Source organism: Alligator mississippiensis, chromosome 1 (assembly GCF_030867095.1).
Source record: "Alligator mississippiensis isolate rAllMis1 chromosome 1, rAllMis1, whole genome shotgun sequence".
Taxonomy (NCBI): Eukaryota; Metazoa; Chordata; order Crocodylia; family Alligatoridae; genus Alligator; species Alligator mississippiensis.
Window position 1 is genome coordinate 144,848,423 of NC_081824.1, and position 20,586 is coordinate 144,869,008.

The 20,586-nt window shown below is 37.1% G+C and overlaps 1 protein-coding gene across 19 annotated transcripts in view; it reads left to right on the forward strand.

Moving 5' to 3' along the window:
• Positions 1 to 20,586, forward strand: part of AFDN (afadin, adherens junction formation factor) — a 195,571-nt gene that overhangs the window by 145,336 nt on the left and 29,649 nt on the right. For all 19 annotated transcript variants that reach the window (XM_019479784.2, XM_059714980.1, XM_059714969.1 and 16 more), the window contains one exon: positions 1,652 to 1,738. In XM_019479784.2, coding sequence (XP_019335329.2) covers positions 1,652 to 1,738 — 87 coding nt within the window. The remainder of the gene's footprint in view (positions 1 to 1,651; positions 1,739 to 20,586) is intronic.

Sequence of the window (20,586 nt, forward strand, 5' to 3'; positions counted from 1 at the left end):
GTTGCTGCAGTCTATCCAGGAGACTTGATATCAGTGGATATGAGAGACTTACCTCAGTTTTATAATAGGGCCCATTCAACAACTGTTTCTTCAACTTACCTATGGCAATTGCCATTATCAGAAGAAAACATCACATCTTGGTCTGACTTTGTCTTCCCCAACTATTCAGGTGGTCAAATGGAAGATATCGGCCAAAAATCCTTTCCATTCCATAGGCATTCATCGAGATATTAATAATAGTCCAGTTGATTTGCATATCATGACTTACCTGCACTTAGTTGATACGCTGTTCATGTTGCAGTGAACACCAGTGCATTTGGTTGGCAGGGTCTCCTACCTAAAGTCTGCTTATTTATCCCAAGTTACCCTATTTTGAAACAGCTAGCATGGCACTGAGTGCAAAGCCCTAAAGATGGGATACACCTATAAAGTAAACAGCTCTTGGCCTCGTACAAGCATTCCACCAACAGACACAGCAAGGTGTTGGAAGAAAAGTTTAGACAATGCCCTTGGAAACAAGGAAGTTCCGGCATTTCTGGATTTCTTACAAAATGGCCCGAAGCCTCTCATTTCATTAAACTATCCTGCAAATGGAGACTCAGTTGAGACAAATGTTGTTGAGGCTTCTTGTATGTCTAGACAACACAAAAATGAGGTGTATCTTTCTTTTTTGTATAGTATTTTAGAAGCTAAAATTTTCATTATTTGAAATTTACTTCTGGTGATAGTCTGTAAAACTTTATAGTGCTTGTCTTGCCTTGTGTTAAACTGTCTGATCAGAGAGGAACTGATAGATGGAAGCAGTGATAAAGCATTCTGTTTCCCAGAGTCTTGTGGCTTTCTCCTTGATGTAGTGTTTTTGCAGAAGTCTTTCATTTTTTTTCCAGTGGCTTAGTACAGTTATGAAGCATTCTCATGCTTCCATTTAAATCAATGGAAAAAGCTCCTAAATAAAATGGAAGCAGGCTCCATTTTGGTAGAGGCATTTGATATGTGTGCGCTAATATAATCTTATCTTAAAATATCCTTATTTTTATAATATTTTAACTTGACCACAATGTATTAATATTTCTGTTAATAATGACATTTTCTATAAATTAAAATATATATATATATATATATATATATATATATATATATATATATATATATATATATATATATATATATATATATATATATATAATACTACACATTGCAGAAGAATACAATTATTTCTATAAATAATTAAATTTGAATATTCTTTGATTTGTTTTTTAAAATAGTGTAACCCCGTCATATGAAACTTGTCAAGATATTTTTTTAATGTCATCTTTAGAATTCTGTATCTGACCCAGATGTACATTCTGTTTATAGTCTTTATTAACTTTAAAATGTCACAAATCAAGAGAAAAGAACATTTTTGATAGGCTGCATAACTTTGGCAAAGTTCTGAGTACAAATGTAATACTGATTACTTTGATATCTATTAATGTTAATGAAGTGTTACAGATTTTAAAATTATAATGAAAATTAAATTTATTTGCAGAAGGATCTCTGGATGTAATCTCCTTTGCTGTATAAATCATTTTTGTTTTATTGATTTATAGAGTGGCCATTTTGTGCAGTCTTGCCATTTGTGCTTACCTCTCTCTACTTTTTCTTCTGGTAGGCTCAGCCTTTGAGGAAAGAACCTGAAATCATCACGGTGACACTAAAAAAACAAAATGGAATGGGCTTAAGCATTGTTGCTGCTAAGGTATGAAAATAATGTCTCATGAACTGATCAAAATGACAATGTTATTTACTTGCTATGAAAATGTACTTGCATCATGCACTTGCCTAGAGTACATTTATGTCATATTACCTTAGCTGCAAATTCCTGTTCTGTAAAATATACAGACTGTGAACAAAATAAAGGAAATGGCAACTCAGAAAAATAGAACCTGGAAATTTCTATATTCCTATAATGACATTTTGGACTTAATTTCTTAAGTTGGTACTTCTAATGTTATAATCTCATCAGATACTTTGGATTTGATTGGGGGTTACACAAATATGTAGCAAAAGTGCTTTGAGGAAGAATAGTAAATTCTGAAAAAGTGTATAGATGTCTTTTATAATTTGGTATGGATTAAAATGTTTAAATGAATTAAGGAAAAACCAGCCTGCAAACCAACTAAATTTTATATTTATTTTGCGGAGTGAAGAGCTTGTTTGCACCATATTTTATTGCCTGAATTGCTTTGGTTTCACTTGTTTTTCATTTTGATCTTAAAATACTGTCTGCAGAATAGGTTGCCCAAAAGGAGGGAGGGACCCTTTTACTTTGTCATATTGTGGTGGTTATTATATGCTAGTCTTGGTTGTGGTAATGTGAAGTACATGCACACAATTCCAGCTGCCATATGGAGGACTCCCCCACTCGGGTACATCTGAATTTTAAATTTGTAGTGTAATTTATGTAATCAGTGTTTGAAAGTCTCAGACATTTTTAGGTAACAGAGAGACTCTCATGTGATTCTTTTTTTTTACTGTGTGGGGGATGAGCTTTATCAAAGCAATTAAGTCCCCTTTCCCAAAGAATTTATGGACTAGACACTGTTGTACTTTTTTTAAGGTATTTGGTATAGATCAGTACTTCTAAACAATATCCATCTTTTTGCTGAAACACGTTTTATTCCTGTTATTTACAAAGGTGAAGGTAAGTTTTGGATGCATGTGTATCTAAAGTTCATCTTAGCTTTGAGAGAGACTGTGCTCAAAATCTTGAGAAATTTGAGGCAAAAAATTTCTTTCAGTAGAGTTCTTATATGATGTAGTAGGCTTAAGTCTGAGACACTGGAAATTCATGACTTTAGCATGCACCAGATTAACTGCTGATCAGACTTCTGCATTTCAGTTCAGTGTTCAAGATGAAATTGGGTACCTGAAGTGGAATTTTCTATGCTAAAGTGTTGTCCTATTGATTTTTCTCATTTGAAGAGCAGAAGAGTATGAGAAGTGGGAAACTTGCAGTTTTCCCTGGAACTGATTTGTCACATGCACATTTTAAATTAGCTTGACATCACTAATTTACAGCAGCAGTACATAAGTGCCACTGTGGAGCATCCAACAGGGTTTTTTTAAAGAAGCTGAAGCTTTAAGAAAAAATGTTATAAGAAGCAGAAGTTATGTTTAAATGTGTAGAATTATCTAGGAATACATAAAATCTTTTTTTATATCCAACAGTAGGCTGCCATCTACCAGATGAGCATTAGGTATGCAGAAGAGATTATCTTGCACTTCCAGTTTCAATTTAATTGGGTTATTTTCCAGTGGCTGTTTAGAACAGAGAATTGCTTTTGGACATAGTTGTTAGTGCCGTTTCCATTTCATAAGAACAACACAAGGTTCAGGAAGATTGACAGACAATGAACTTTCAAACTTGAACAGAAAAGGGAATTGGCAAAGTTAATAAATGGTGTTTGAGAAGCTTTGATAGTGATTATATGTTTTTACTTTTCTGTTAACTACCTTGTTCTAGTGACGCTTGACTTCTCCAGTAGAACTCGGGTCATGTATCTTGCACTGGTACTGGAATTGAAATTCCTTGGTTTTTTGACCCCAGAAAATGGGAAGGAAAGACAGAAGCGTGCAAGTTAAAGTATTTTAAGAGTTTTAAAGTTTTTAGAGTGTGTCAGAGTGGAACTAATTGGCTGTTGCATTTTCACATCAGGGTGAGCAATGTTAATATTTTAGCTACCGTAATCTGCTTTAATTGACTATCCTTTCCCCCCCCCATGTTTCTCTCTAGAATAAGAAAATCAATTGACATTCAAACTCCATATATTTGTGCATACCACAGACCCCAGAATAAGACATGCATCTTGCTTTGGGAAAGCAGAATGAAGAAGAAAAGATTTATCTTCAGGCATTCTCTCTATAAAAGCGCCTCAGCTCAAGCTCTAACTCCATCATGGCCTCTGCCAAATTGGCTGCTGCTGATTTGCCAGCGGCTCTGATGGGGTTAAGCCTTGAGCAGCAGATTTTGCAAAGGGAGAGAATACACAACGTGGAGCAACGCATGCTGTCCCTCCCAAATGCCACCAGAGCCTAGCACAGAGCCAGTCCACAGCAGCTGTTCCAGTGTCTCCTGCCCCCATTTTGGTCTAGAAATCACCATCTTCATTTAAAACATTCACCCCAATTATGGATGGCTGATTTTTTTTTTTTTTGGAGGAAAAGTGTGCTTGGTATACACGTAAATACAGTATTTTTAAAGTGCATTTTAAATACAAGAAATAAGGATTTGTCTTTATATGAAAAGAAGATGCACTTCCTTTTCTGTGCAGAGGGCCCTAGTTTGATGGCTGGTCCCAGTTTTATTTCTTGGTCCCTTAAGTTCCATTGTGTGAGGTATTAAAAAACGAAAAAGTAACAAATGAAAATTACAGTGATTGATCAGCAGGTGGCACTGCTCCAAATAAAGCAATACTTTACTGTGTTAGAGATGCTCTTATACCTGCAACTGCTTAAGCTTTTACTAGGAGCATTAAGAAGTGCCGCACTGGGTCAGCCAATGGTTAGTCTAGTTTAAACAGCAGCAGGGATGGGTATTTTAGAGCAGTATTTCCCAACCAGTGTGCTGCGGCACAAGTGTGCTGTCAGAAATGAACAGGTGTGATGCAGAATTTTGCCATGGCAACGAGCTACAGTAGGTGTGAGGATGGGGAATACCTTAACAGGTGTGCTGCAGAAAATTTTTAGTGATGTTAAGTGTTGGGTGGAAAAGGTTGGGAAACTGCTTCAGAGGGAGAGCCTTGACTTGGGTATCCGTCTCCTGGCCTCAACTATCATTGCTTTAGGTATGCCAGAGGAAACATCTCCATTTGTTCTGTTTAATACGTGATAATGTATATGAATATAGATAGCACTTTGTCTCAAATGACAAAAGTATAGCATTGCATGCCATAATGAGAGGAGTCATTCTAAGCTTGACTTCTTTTGAATGAAAATTACTAACTGAAGCTAAACCTGCCTAGTTGTCACTTGGCAGAAGAAAGAGGGCTGTAATGTAGGGCCATGGACATCCTTGGAGAAGAGAAAGTAATTCTCATAATCTCAAAGATTAATTTAAAAAAAAAAAAAAGAAAGGAAATGATTTCTACTCTTCCGTTCCCTTACCTTGCACCAAAAAATCCACAATTTGATGGCTATTGCTAGAGCCCAACATCTAAGTAATATACTTATGTATTCATATATGTTTAAAGTTTTTCTGCTCGTGTCATGTGTGCAACTTCTTGTTGTGGGACAGTGGTGCTTAACCTTCAGGCCCCGTGGCCTAGATGAGTCATGTGAGGCAGGTCAGCAGGCCAGATCCCACAGGCTGAATCTAGGTGAAGTCAGCACATGAGATTGGTCGATGGTTGCAGTCAGTTGTGTCAGCCTGGCCCTGCACCCCAGATCTAGCTGTGGAGCAAGCCTACATGTTGGATCCACCACTCTCCCGCTGCCAGATTTCTAGACCCATGAGGAGCTCTGCAGGCTGGATTTGTTCCATGGACAAAAGATAAAGCAATACGGCTGTAGGAAAATCTATGAAAATGCCAGTTTCCAATAGTAAAGTTTTCTGAAAAGTTTCCTAATTAAGAACATTTTTTTTTAGTTACAGAGTTGCTGTCACTTCCTTTTACTGAAGGAATTTATTGTGGAATAATTTGTGTAAGTTAAGGCTAATGTTAAAAACAATGTTGAAAGCAAAAAATAATAAAACTTGAGTTGGAGTCTTCGGCACCTGTTTGTCCCTATGATGGATGATTTTAATTTGTTGTGTGAAGGATTACAGGCACCAGTGGTAGATTTAAGCGGTGGAGTGGAGAAAAGAATAATGAAAACAGTTATTCAGTCACTAAGGAACAAACTATTTGGACCTCCTTCCACTTAATCACAGACAATGACATTAAGAGCTTTAGTCTTAATTCCAGTTTTAATATTTTATATTGTACTTTATTGTGACAAACAAGCTATGAAAATATCTGGTATGTGCAAAATGTAAATTTTCTAAAATACAGATTCTACCATCAACATGTACTCTATTCATGTACTTTTTCATTAAAAGCCAGTGGCTTTCTAAGTCGACACTAATTTTTTGAGCAGCCATGTAACAAGTGAGGGGGGTGGTGTGCATACTGAATAAAAGTTACTATTAGTACTTAAACAATTGTTTCAAGCTTAAGGAGTTATTAAAATAATTTTAAAGTTAGGGGAAATACCTTGCAGCATCCTTCTTAAAAACCTTTGTGATTTAAAAATCTTAAACTTTGCAGGTGATCCATTGATGCAGTGAAGGAAGCTTAACTGTTACCCCCACCCTTTGTACAGTTTTTTTTTTTTTTTTTTTTTGTACTAAATCTTTTTGAAGTTTTACGTCTGCTAGCATTATTGTAGGGACATTGATTTTTAAGGGATGGAGGGAGTGGTTGGGGAACAGGGTCTGCACTGCTTTTTGAGACTGTGTTTAGAAGTGGTTGCTCTAACCCTGAAAGATGTTTTGATGTTAAGAGCTGCCTGACTCCTAGCCACACTGTGGTTTCATTTTATGAAATCCAGATGATTTGGAAGCAGTATGTGCATGCAGTTTACTTTAAAAATATATCACTTTTTGGGGGGTTTAGCATGTGACTTTCTTACCCATCTGTGGGCCAGCACATTACTTCCTGTTTAATTTGGAGGTTTTTGTCTCTTGTACAAAAGGCCCCCTTTTTTGTTTTTCTTGCAGTTTTCAAAGTTTAATAAAGCTCCTAAAGTAAATGAAAGTAGGAACGGGATACTGATTACGTAAGAGTCTGAATATTGTATTGGTTATAGCTAGTGTGATAAATGCCATACAGTGTCATAGCATCCAGCTCAGAATTATCTTGATGGGTGTCTTGGAAAATCCAGCAGACTGTATTGCTGGTTGCTCTTAAGGGCTGTGAGAGAAGTGGAGAATTGTTTCTTTTTTCTTTCAAGGATCTGTAGTCCCGGAGATCAAAATGTGGTTTTCTGTTGTTGGAAGAACAGAATCCGTGGTAAGTTTGTTCAGGGTTCTGTTGGGACTGTGTTTCTGTTCAGTTTTAAATGTTTTCTCTGTACTTTTTTCCTGCACTCTTGCTTGTTTAGACTGGTCAGTAATTACTTGTTCATGTAACAGCCATTTAATGTAGCATGCAGTTGAATACAGTCAAAGTTTATTAGTTAACTTTTGAAAAGTCAGAAGGAGAAAAGCTTAAACTATTTTCAAGTTCGTTCTTACACGTTTCTCTAAAGAAGTGGTGGTGACAGCTTTTAACTTTTATTGTTCAAGTATCCACAATAATTACTACCATTTCTCTGTGGAAGAGCATGAATAGCATGTTTTGTGATATGTCTGCTTGTCATATTACTTGGCTTTAATCCAGATTCCTCTACAAATCCGTTTTCCATTTGTAAAATCTTGTAAAAATAATTAAAATTGACATCCTAAACAGTATTAAGAGATTTCAATACTCTGTAGACCTGGTCTGTGACTAGAATAAAAGACTTTCCAAATGTACTCCAGTTAGGTTCTGTCTTGAACTTAATGTATGTTTATTGAGTAGATAAATTTAAATCCATTCAGATTGCTACTGTATAAAAGAAAGGTGGATTTCAAAGTATTTGGCCACCACAGTAGAGCAAACATTAGTTAGAGGAGTCTGCAGGTTAATGAATATAATAAATCTTATAATTTAAGTATTTTAAGGAGTTAGGTCCCCATATCCCTCAATCTCAGTAATTTTCTTATAACCATAAGGGTAAACATTAGTCTCAACAGAGTCAGGAAAAACATCATTTCATTTCAAATGCAAACATAAATTAATGCTCCCTGTGAAAACAGGGCAATTGGATAGAGTATTTCCATTGAATTTACTTGAAATAGTGATAAAATGATAATCTGCTTCCTGGTTTTCAGTTTTAAATTAGAATTTCAAAAATTAATTGTGACAGATGTTGCAAGCAAGTCATAGAAAAACAGATTATCCATCAGAAAGAAAAGTTAATAGTATCTTAACTGCATACTCTTAATTGTTATGTAACTTTATTTTTTGAAGATAAATTAATTGGCATCTGCAATGTCATTTTCCAATATAAAATGCAAATTATTTATTTCCTCAGCAGGTTTTGTATTTCACTGGATTGTCTTTGATATTAAAATGTCTGTTTTAAAGAGTGATTAACAGTTTTTGAGAATAAAATATTCCTTATTGCAAATTCTTTAAGTGTATATTGGTGTCGTCTCTTCAGATCTGCAGTATTTCTAAGATTTCACATTCTGTCCGTTTTCACAAACCCGGATAGTTTAGTGTTGCAGCTCTTCAGTTTGACAGCAGAACATGGTTTCTCTTTCCCTATTATTTGAGGCCTCACATCTGGCTCAAGCAGGAACTAAGATTTTCACAAATTCAGGTTGAGATTTTTATGTTGCAAATCGGTCATCCAAACATTTATTTTAATGTGGTTGGCTGAGAAGACTTTCTGGAATTGAGTTGCTTGCAAAATAAGGGAGATATGCCAGCTCTACCCATACCATAGCAGCTTCAGTATTCAGGCACTTCCTAGTGCATGAAAGAATTTTGGCATTTAGGCAAGTTCTCCCTCTCCCCTCAAAGACCTTTCAGCTACCCATGATGATGATATAGCATCTTAAACTTATGATTCATACTTCTAAAAAATCTCAAAGCATTTTCTACACATTTACCAATTATGCATGTAGAAATAGTTAACAGTGAAGAGTAGTTTCAACTATCATGCACATGGTTACTTAACAGCACAAAGCAACACTACATCCTGTTTTTTACTGTATCTGCCCAAGACTGCAGAGTGAATTTATGTTGATAGAATGTAATTATCTCTGCTTCAGTTTAGCTAGAAGAGTGGGGCTAAAGCCTATCTTTTGCAGAAGAGCATTACAATTATTTGAGGACCTGCCCAATTATGTGTTGTCAAAAGACACCACAACTAGCTCATAGTGATGGCTGAGCTATTAGTTCAGTGTTAGCTCAGAAGGAAATGTCCTTTCACAGCATCTGATGAAGTGAACTTGGATTCATAAAGCTTGTGCTATGCATATATATGTAGTATTTAGTTAGTTTGTAAAGGTACGGGCCTACCCTGTCTTCTAATTGACTTCAGACTAACATGGCTAACCTGTCTGATGAAAGTGTGCTGCTAAATTTTCAGTACCACTTCTGCTGGATGGCATGACTCCAGATTTCTCTCACTGCTTAACCAACTTGAGTATTAGTTGCCAGTATATGCTAAAACATTAATCTCATTTCTAAAGCTGAGCCCAGAAATGCCTGATAACAATACTTTCTTGCTTTGAAAGTGCATACAAAGGGTGAGATAAGTGAATTGCTCCAAACAGAATAAATTGGTAGATCTCTTGCAGAAGTTGGGGAAAGCCTTTGTTAGTTTGTTAAACAACATGATCTGATTCCTGTCTCTTACAGATTGTCACATTAGGTATTTCCTCCTCTATTTAAATAAACGTTGAGCAAAGCTCTCAAGTAAAGTTTACCAAGTTTTCTGCAGACTCAGTCTAGTGATTTTATTCTCCTTGTTTACTCCTGGTATTTTTCAGATGTCTTAAAGTTCAAGTAGGTAAAAAACAAAACAAACAAAAAAGCATGGTTAGTTGTAATCTTTGAAATGGTTTGCTTTACAGTTAGCAAGAGATACTAATTCTCTTTTTTTATTCAAAGGATTGTTTGGAATTAATCAGTTTCTAGAATATGTTGAGACATTTAATTTGTGTAGGTAATCAGCTCTATTTTTACACGGAATAGAGGAAATCACCTGCTTCCATTTGTATTTACTTATATGCTATATTAGAATTAATAAAAAAAAATAGATCAGACGAGGATCATCATGCATTGCTTTAGTAATAGAAAAGTATCATATTATTATTGATAATTCAGTTCCCTTTTATCTGCTTTGAAAAGCAAGTATTATGAAGACCTAGGTGTGAGGTCTGTTTGCGTGACTGGTATCTTTATTGGAAACCTTTTATAACCGATGCATGCCCTGAAACAAACTAGTATTCTCCTGCCCCAGATTCTTAGATTGAGAACGTTCAGCAGATTCACCTGATGCATTGTATTCTTCTGAACTCTCAAAATTTTGCACTTATCTGCTGTGGCCTTTAAGATGTTTGCATTTTTTAAAACTTAGTGTGGTTTTAATCCTGCATTACTTAACACTCTAAAAAATTACATTCATGGTTATGCACGTACATTGTTTTCTCTTTCTGGTGTATCGTTTAGTTATTTATTGGTGCTAGTGACTGAATTGCCACTTTCAGTTAATTTTGTTGGTTGCTTAATTTCCTGGCTTGCAACTGTACTTTGATGAATATGTAACATGTTTTCTTTCAAAGAAGGCAAAAAGAGGGAGAGAATATGTGGACCATGGGTCAGTTGTAGAAAAAATCAGTTTGTTTTGGAGATCACCACATTGGGGGGTGGGGGTGGGGAGCAGCTGTACTTACAATTAAAGGAATCAGTTTTGTGTATAGCAAGCCAGTTCACCTTATTTATGCTTGGAAATGATATGGAGTATTATCTGAAGCATTTGTCTAATGATGATAAAGTCTAAATTGATCTTGAGGGGACTGAAGCCTTTGCTTCCTTTGCCAGAGGTTTTTTTTTCTTTCCTTTTTTGTCTTCATATGGAAAGATGCTTTTGACCTCATTTTAATGTCTTAAACAGTAGCTGTTGAGTTAGACTCTTTCATTGTCCTAAACTGATGGCAAGTAATTAAATTAATCATGATCACAGTATGTTCTATACATATTCAGATTTTCATGCTTATGCGTGACCAGAGCTGACCTGTGAAATGTGCATAGCTTTTGAGGGGAATGTTGAACGTGTTTTTGTTCTTCAGAAGCTTTTGCTTTGCGCTGCATAGTGAGTGCATATGTAAACCAGCTGGAGTATTTTAGCAAACTGGTGTTCCCTTAGAATGCTTATAAAGTCGGCTAATTTAAATGCATCTAGACTAACTGCTTGCCAGAGAAGTCAGACTGACTGATCCTGTTGTATAAACTTGTTTTTGAGGATGTTTATAAAACTTTTGATGATCTTCTGTGTAAGCTTACAAAGACAGGAATATGAGAATTAGCCTTGATGAAACCAGTAAATACTACTATGGGGGTGGGAAGGAGGGTAAATAGAAATCTAGCTACCACATCTGAAGCTTTTTATCATAAGGTAGAAGTTTATGGTTTTGCTAAAACATTGTAGTTCCATGGACTATTTTTGTAGTTATACTCGGTACTTTGTGCAAGAAATGAAGGTTTCCACTACTAAAGTAGTGATCTGATGAAGAAAACCTTGCTTTTGAAAGCTTGTCTGTCTATATCCCAACTATGTAGTTGGAAGAGATCACCCTAAGAAATCCTTGCCTCTCACTACAAAGATACAAACGGGTATTTTCTTTCTTTCCCCTGTATTATAAGAACATCTGTTATGGAGACATAATACTTTAATGACTCTAGTCCAGTGTTTTAAATGTACATATTGTAGTTTGAGTTATAAATCATAATCTTTTATATGCATCTTATTCACATCACTTATTTTAGAAGCATGTTACCCTCAAGCAAAGTTTGGGGATTAACTTTTTGAAATCAGATTCAGGTTTCGCATTCTTTCAGTGTAAAGAGTTAAATAGCATCTTATGTTCTTATTCAGCTTTCCTTTCTGTATTACTTCACAAATAGTTTGTAAAAGATCTCCATTACAAGAATAACTATGCTAAATTTATTCCCATGGCTAAATCAAATTTTGTAGGGCATATCAATTATTTTATTCATTTTTTAAAAAATATTTGTGGCCTCTGAACTTCATTTGTAGCTTTGATCTTTTTATTTACTTAGTTATAGATTTCCTGTGTCTAACATTCATGATTGTCATTGACTGAAAATGCCAGGTGCCCAGTCTGTTCACAACAAAAAACAAACTTCTTGAGACTTGCATTCTGGACTTCTGTTTTGAGATATAGGCCTGATCCATGAAGCCATTTTAATGAGACTACTTATCCTGAAAGTGGGAATTAAACATTTCCCACAATTTCAGTTAAATTATAAGAGGAAAATTTAGATGTCCTTATTTCTGTTTCCATAGTATTAAGCATGTGATTTCTTAAACACTGCAAAATCTCATAATAAAACAAATTTAAGTCTACATCCAAATGTCATTAGGAAACCTTTAATATGCTTACTGTGAACAAAGCTAGATGCTAGTGTGTGTAATGCGTTACAGTGAAGCGTGCGCGCATGTGTGTGTGTTTTTTGGGGTTTTTTTAATTTTATAAACAATCATAATTCTCAGCTGTACCGGGTCTATTCAGATTTTTAACTGAATTAAAGAATTTGCAGTGGGGATAAAATGAGGCGCAGGTATTGGCAAAAATAGTTTAAAATTAGTAGCAATGAGATAATGCCATTAAATTATCTGGTGAATTTATAGTTTTAGCTGCAGTACCTACACATACAAATCTATAATACATATAGCTTCAGATGTTTATGTGCAATATATAATGTATGAATAAATGAAGCTTTGTAGTTCTGCTACTACTTCTGAATGTTTCTTTTGTCATCTGAAAAAATGCTTTTGTTACAGATTTTCTTAGTGTTTTAATTCTAGAAATTATTAGAAATTGAGGCCAGCCAAACTCCTATTGGGTCATCTAGAAGTCCCAGCTTCCAATTGAGGAGTGCTACGGGCTAAGTAAAAAGCTTTACCAACTATTTTGTATCCAGTCTAGTTCTTTGCACAGTTCTATTAAGGCAATTTTGTATTGCTTGGCAAGGGAGGCATGTAGGTCTGTATGAATGCATTGATGGTTACTTACTTAACTAGAGATTGACCATTTAGTCCCATTATGATACACCGAACTGGGGCATCATAGTGGCCACTTTGTTCAACCACATATGCATACTGATGTTATAACTAAGCTTACCTTTCATACTGATAGACTCAGCTTTTTTATTTAAATTATTACCACTAGAAGTAGGAGCTCACAGTCCTCACCCTACTGTTAAGAGTAATTTCAGGAGGCACAGAGCAGGAGAGAAGTTTAGACCTTTACCACCTTCTTACTTACAAGATCTTGGTGATTGGATAGCCAATGTATGGCCTAGTTACCAAGGCCGCTAACAGATGTGGGGGGGGAAAAAACAAAAAAACTCAACACTTCATTGGAAGAGGAAGCATTTCAGTTTGACCTGGCTCTGCAACATCTGTATAGATCAGGTGCTTCAGCAGATCTTTTTGGTGCTTTTAGCTAAAAGCTTATTGAATCAGTTTTAGATAAAAGTGCCAAAAAGCCCTGCTGAAGCACATGACTTATACAGACATTGGGCAAATTGGGCCAAACTAACTCAGTGCATCCTCTGGCCATGTGCTGTGCTTGGTGCAGGAAGGTGCTACGTTTAAAGTATAGCACTGGAGTTGTTTTCATCCCCCCCCCCCCCCCCCCCCCCCCCCCCCCCCCGTAAGCAGCCCATGACTATAGCCAGGGGGAAAACGGTTGATCCGTTGCCATTCTTTCAGCTGCAAGGTTATCTCTAGGCTAGTCTACTTTAGTGTCCTACATTTTTCAGCGTCCAAGGCCTCCCTAGGGAGTCTAATCTATAACATAATAGGATTTGCTCTCAGTGTTGTTCACTTAATTTTAATCCCATTATTTCTAGCTATTATATTCTTATACCACCATAGCTTTCTCTGTCTTTGATTTATATACTTAAGATATTGTGCTTCTTTTCATCAAATGCGCAGTTTAATTTGTCCTTATCTTGATTTTTTTTTTCATTATAAATAACTCAACTTGCTGCTCACCATTGGCTATAAATATTTATCATCAGAATTAATTTCTTTAAGGTTTCTCTTTTAATAGATTTATGTTTTGTATGATTTTGCTACATTGTATTAGTTTGTGTTCTTCCAAGTTTAGTCTTATTTGTCCATATTTCTTAATCTCTCTGAATCCCTTTAGTAGAGTGTTTCTTTTCTTACATGTAGATTGTCCCAGTATAGCATTACCGGCATATAAATTTATACCTACAGTCAAATTATTAATTAAAACGTTAAATTAAATTATATTAACAACTACAGTTTATTTCCCAAATGTACTCCTTTCTTTTTGATACTCTGTTTAAGTTCAGTTTATCATCCCAACAATGACTTTTTTCAGTTGCTTAAATGCCATTATTACAGCTGTCAGATTTCCTTCATCCTCTGGTTTTTTAGCTCTTCATAAGAGGGGGAGGAAGAGTTAAATATTAGGTTAAATTTGATCCTGCTTAGTGCTCAGCCATCTTCTAGATACATGGTGACTCTTCCTTAATATCGTCTTTCCATACTTGAGGCTGAGTTTAGACTTTTTGTTTTATTTTCAGTATTTCTCAGGGCGTTCATGTTTTTCTGAAAATAGTAGTTCAGTAAGTTCATTACCTAATTCCTTTTAATATCCTGGAACGTGTCATCTAGAACAGCTAATTTATGTTCTAGTTTTCCAGCTATTGCTTTACTAGCGTTTTATAAATGGATATTTTGCAAGGTTTTGATTATTTCCTAATTGTAAAAATTTCTTGAGCATTTGAGACATTCAATACTTGAGCCATTCCTTTGTTGTCTTTAATGTTACCCACATCCTCATTTATAGTGGGCCTACTATCTTATACATCTTCCCGAATACTTGTAGAAATTCTGTTCTCTAGTTCAGTGGTTCTCAACCCTTTTGGATTCGAGGCATCCTTCAGAAAATGCCAACTGTTGTTTACATTTGTTTTTTGACAATGGACTAGTAATAGAGCAATTCTGTTGCAAAGAATTCAGACCACAACAGGTGGGAATGTTTTTAACATTGTGGATTGCTACTTGCACTTTGAGTTTATCTTGTGAATCATGTGTTTGCAAACAATGATGCTAATATTGAGGGCACCTTTAAAAGAGTCTTATGGCATCCCAGGGTGTTGTGGACACTCTGAACCGGAGAACCACTGCTCTAGTTATTCAAACATCTTATGTACATTTTAGCTTTCTTTCTTATGTTAAGAACCTAGGGCACTTTTACATGCGTGTTGGGGGAGAGGGAGGGATGGCACTTAGTTCAGGGGCCCCGGCCACCATTTTGAAGCATGGGGATGCTGACCCGTGAGACGCAGGAGGCTACTGGAGCGCAGTAATTACCATGCTCCAGCAGACTCAATCAAGTCTGCTTCAACACTGTTGGTGCAGACTCTGAGCTCAGGCACCTCTAATGTTTAACGGTAAGTTCCATGCTTAATCTTGTATAATACAGTAGTCCACTGGAAGCTGGAGTGGGGCATAAGGAGATAATCAATGTAGCTTCCCCTTCCTTCTGCTTTGGGCTGCAAAACTTTTTTTTTTGCAGGTTTTTTGCAGGAACAAGGGTATAGTTTTAAAGCAGTTCCTAAGTAAAATAAAATTTGTTGGGGCGGGAGAGAGGGAGATGGGGATTCTTTTTTATAAAATATTAAGTTGCATTATATGGGTTGCAACAATTAGGTATTATTTCCAATGTTGTTTATTTGGTTAACTATTTAGATATGAAATGTATGGAAAGGTTTTCTCTGTTTTAATCCTAGGAGATGGCAATTGAAAGAGAGAGAGAGAAAACAAAACATTTTTCTAGCTATGTAACACTACCTAAAATAAATCAAAGCATTTTTTAAATTGTGACTGAATGCAGAAGAGTTCATAGATTAGACTTGAGCTATAAAGTCTCCCTTTCGCAGAGCTTCCATTTAATTTTCTGCTGGATGTTCCTGAACTGAATTTCTGTGGGTATGTCTAACAACAGTCACTGTAGCTTATGTTGCCATATCCTGACATGGTTTTAAATGGTTAGCTTGGATACCAATAACAGCAAAGCAGCAGCAGCACTGGGCTCGCTCACTGCGTGCTGTAAACTTCAGCTTCCTGGATAGGTTTTGTAGCCTGAGATGAGCTTCATACTCTTGCAATTACAGTTATTGGCAGCCAGACTAGCTTGAGTATATCTACATCAACTTCACTGATTGCAGCATAGATGTATCCTGTGTCATTTGGGAGGAAAGAAATTTTATTTTGAGTAAATTGTGCTCCTGTCACCTTCCTGGTGATATTGCCTTCCCAGTTTATCTGACTTTTTGATTTTTGTGTGAATTATTTTGCTGCTTGGTCTGTGTTTCTATACAAGTCCCCCTGTGTTTCTATACAAGTCCCAGGAGATGAGAATATTTTTGTTTGAAAGGTTGATAGTGGCATTTAGAGGCCACTGACCTATCCAGACTACAATATTTCCATGGGAGGTTGCCAGATTAACTTAATTTATATTATGTAAAGGTTTTTTGTTTTTCTTTCAGTCAGCTTTTCTGACACAGGAGTGATCACTCCCGAAGTCACAGGTGCTTGACTTTTATACATTAACTCCACAAAGTAACTTTTTCTCTAGAATTTATTTGCCCCATTTTGCATTAGAAAGATGATCGAGTATTATCTCAAGCTGAATATTAGTAGCTCACTTAACTTGTATGAGTTACAGTATTGCTCTCATCCTTGTTGCTTCACAAATAATCCCTTTCTTTACTTATCAGCTTGTAATATAGAAAGGCTGTCTCACAAGGTTCTTTTTAAACAAGTTTATCTGAGCTGTTCTGATAAGAACTCATTGAAACCAGCCCTCCTGTAAAAAGAATAAATGCAGTTCCCTTTAACTTGCTGTCTATACTAGGAATTCCTTTCCTTCCCTTCCTGTCCCCTCCCCTCCCTTCCCCTCCTCTCCTCTAACCTATTTTATCATCTCTGTACAGTATATTTGAACCACCAAGAGTGAATAATGACAAAGATAAGGAGCATAATTGTTCTGGCCACTTTAAATTATTGGTTTTAACTATAAAATCTGAAATACTTTAGTTTCTAGAATCATAGAATCAAGGGCTTGAAGGGACCTTGAAAGATCATAGAGTCCAACCACCCTGCTCTGGACAGAAATACTGCTGAGATCAAATGATCCCAGCAAGGTGTCTGTCTAGTCTCCTCTTGAAGATTTCCAAGGTTGGGGACTGTACCACCTCCTTGGGAAGCCTGTTCCAGATTCTAGATACCCTTACCATAAAGAACTTCCTTACATCCAACCTAAAACCATCCTCTAACAGTTTATGGTCATTGCTCCTTGTCTTCCCCTGGGGTGCCCTAGTGAACAGTTTTTTGTTTTTTTTTCTACCAGCTCCTGATAGTCACCCCTTATATACTTATAAATGGCCACTAAGTCTGTCTGCCCTGCCCCCCCCCCCCCCCCCCCCCGTCTTCTCTTCCCCAGGCTGAACAGTCCCAGATCCCTTAGTCTTTCCTCATAAGCTTTGGTCCTCCAGGCCTTAATTATTCTTGTGGCCCCTCTCTGGGCCCTTCCAAGATTCTCTGTCATTTTTTGAAGTTCAGTGACCAGAACTGGACACAGTATGCCAGCTGAGGTCAAACTAATGCTGAGTAGAGAGCAAGTATCGCTTGCTTAGCCCTGCTTGCGACGCATTTGGTAATGCATCCCAGTATGCTGTTAGCTCTGTTGACTACAGCGTTATGCTGGCAGCTCATGTTCATCCTTTGATCAACCATAATCCTTAGGTCCCTTTTCAGCCATTGTGTTGGCCAAGATATATCTCCTTCTAACCTATACTCATGTTGCAGGTTACTTCTCCCCAGATGAAGTACTCTGCTTTTATCCTTATTGAACTGCATCTGATTCTGCTCTGCCTACCTTTCCAGCTTGTCCAGGTCCACTTGGGTCTGCATCCTATCTGCAAACGTGGCCAGTGTGCTTTCCACGACCTCATCTAAATCCTTCATAAAGGTGTTGAACAGCACAGGGCCAAGAACTGAACTCTGCAGGACACCACTGGCTACCTCCCGCCAAGATGATACAGACCTGTCCACTAACACACTCTCTGTTTGACCCCTTAGCCAGTTCCCAGTCCACCTGACCATGGACTCAGGCAGTTCATAATCCCCCATTTTTTTATGTGTGTCATGGGAGACCTTATCGAAGGCCTTTTTAAAATCCAGGTGTTTGACATCAACTGCATCTCCCACACCTAAGTGGTTCATGACTTGATCAGAGAAGGAGACAAGGTTGGTCAGACACAACCTGCCACAAAACCATGTTGGCTATCCTTCAGCATCATGCCTTCTGCTAGTCTCTCACAAATGGACATTTTGATAGTTTTTTTTTCAAAATTTTACCCAGTATTGAGGTCAAACTGACCAGTCTATAGTTTCCCGGATCCTCCCTTCTTCAAGATTGGCACCACATTGGCCCTTTTCCAGTCTTCCAGAACCGCTCCCGAGCATTACAAGTCTTCAAATACCTTCACCAGTGGTACCACCGTGACTCCAGCCCATTCCTCAGCACTCTCGGGTGTAGTCCATCTGGTCCTGCCAACTTGAAGACATTCAGCCGCTCTAAGTGCTCCCACACCAGTCCAACACTGACCATTGGTTAACAATCACCCCGCACCCCTGTATCCATCCAGTATTTGACTAGGCAAGCAACCATCATTTGCATGCAGGAACACCGAAGCAAAGTACTTATTGAAGAGTTCAGCTTTTTCCCGACTGTCTGTTATCAGCTGTCCTGTCTCATTCTGGGTGGTAGCCATAGAGTGAATAAAAGGGAGAAAAAAATACTGAATGTGTGCATCCTGTCCACTTTGCCCACTAACTGGATAGGATTCCTGTGAGAAAAACATGTGCTTATGTAGTAAAAGGCAAAAGATGCATGCAAAGGAGAGAAGGTAAATTAAAGTTGCCCAGGCAGCCTTTTCTGACTTTTGAATGGCTAACTGTGCAACATAAATCTTTTATCAGTGTGTGTGTGTGTGTGCGCGTGTGCGCAAAATTCCTTGGGGTTCTAAGTGGTGAGGCTGTTAAAACTTATATTATCTTGCTATGCGTTAATGTTGCAGGCTTCAATCGGGCATTGCCTACAGGCAGACCCTTGCCTGTAATTTAGAATTAAAATAAATATCCAAGGAATTTAGCACGAGAAGCAAGGATTTTTTGGGGGGAGGGGGTGTCTTTTATTGACCCAGTTGCATGGTTGGAATTCCATTCGAAAGCTTGACTCAGTTTATTCCAACCATGCAATTGGTCTAGTAAAAGATATCATCCCTCCAAAAATCCTTGCCGCCACAATTCCTGGACCATCACAACTGTAACATCACTCTAGCACTACAAAAAGAAAGTAGCTAACATTTGAAGAAAAAGCAATCAATATTTTTTAGTTGCTTTCCTAGTTTTAGACAAATGTATGTACTATTTTACAGCTTTTAAGTGATTAAGTTCTTGTCATTCTTTCCTTTGAAAATCTTACTTTTTCACATTTTTTTGGAAAAAAAAAATTAAAAATCCTATTTTGAGTAAGTGGAACCATAGGAAATTTGGCTAAAACTGCTAAGTTAATTACTACAGGCATGATTTTTTTGCTTACAAAATTCAATGAATTATTTGCTTGTGAAACGTGATGATGGAAGTTCGTGTTTGTGTTGCTCTATGTTCCCTTTTTTGTGGTACTTTGTTATGTAGGTCTGAATAATTTTGATTTTTTGTTTCATGCATTCTTCTGGAAAAACTGGTTGTCTGAATCCTGACTTTATCCATGTTAAAAACTACCTTATATTCTATGGGTAAATGATTTATTATTGCAGCTCTGCTTTCTGAACAGATTAGCACTTTTACAGAGAAATAGTATAATACATGAGATGGGAGAGAGCTAAGATTTTTGCTGTTGGGTGGGGGGTGGGAATCCCTTTTTAGTAATTTGTTAAATATTAACTACCATTTTAACCATAGTTAAAATAATTAATAGTCTGCTGGAGCATGGAAATTAAGGTGCTTGTTAAAAATGGTGGTTGGGCACTTTAAAGCTTGTTTGACTAGGACTCCACTGCCATTTTTCAGCGTGTAGAGCCTGTGACGCTCTGGGTGCTTTTAATTAGTGTGGCTCTTGGAGCTGGACTAATTAGAGCACCCCCTCCCCCATGCCTCCCAGACCATGGGGCACCCTAAGTTTTGATTCCAGAAATGCAGACACATGCCTGCAGTGGCCCAGGCCAGAAGCTAGGGGTGCTAGAGCACATCTCCCTTCTCAGCTACAGCAGACAGCATGGGCCAAGACTAACATGCCCAACCTGTGAGGAGGTGGTTTGCGGGGAATGTGCAAAGCATCCTGGGATGCTGGAAGGCTATGAGTTAACTTGAATCTGGAGGGGATCTGGGACAGAAGTTTAATAAACCAATTTAACCTAAATCAGTTAAGTCTGATACTGTATCCATCCAGGTTTATTATAAACAGGGTTCAGACATTTTGAAAGCAGTTTATGTACACTGAGTTTTTGTTGTTACAGATTTGAAACCTCTTATACTGGTTTGTGTAGTTTCTGTCCCTAGCCCTCAAGAATATGCTTTTGGAGGGTAGAGACAATTGAGCAAAATTCCAGTTAATCAAATGATTCCTTTTTAAACTTAAAAGATTATTCATTTTGCATAAATGAGTAACTTTAGAAG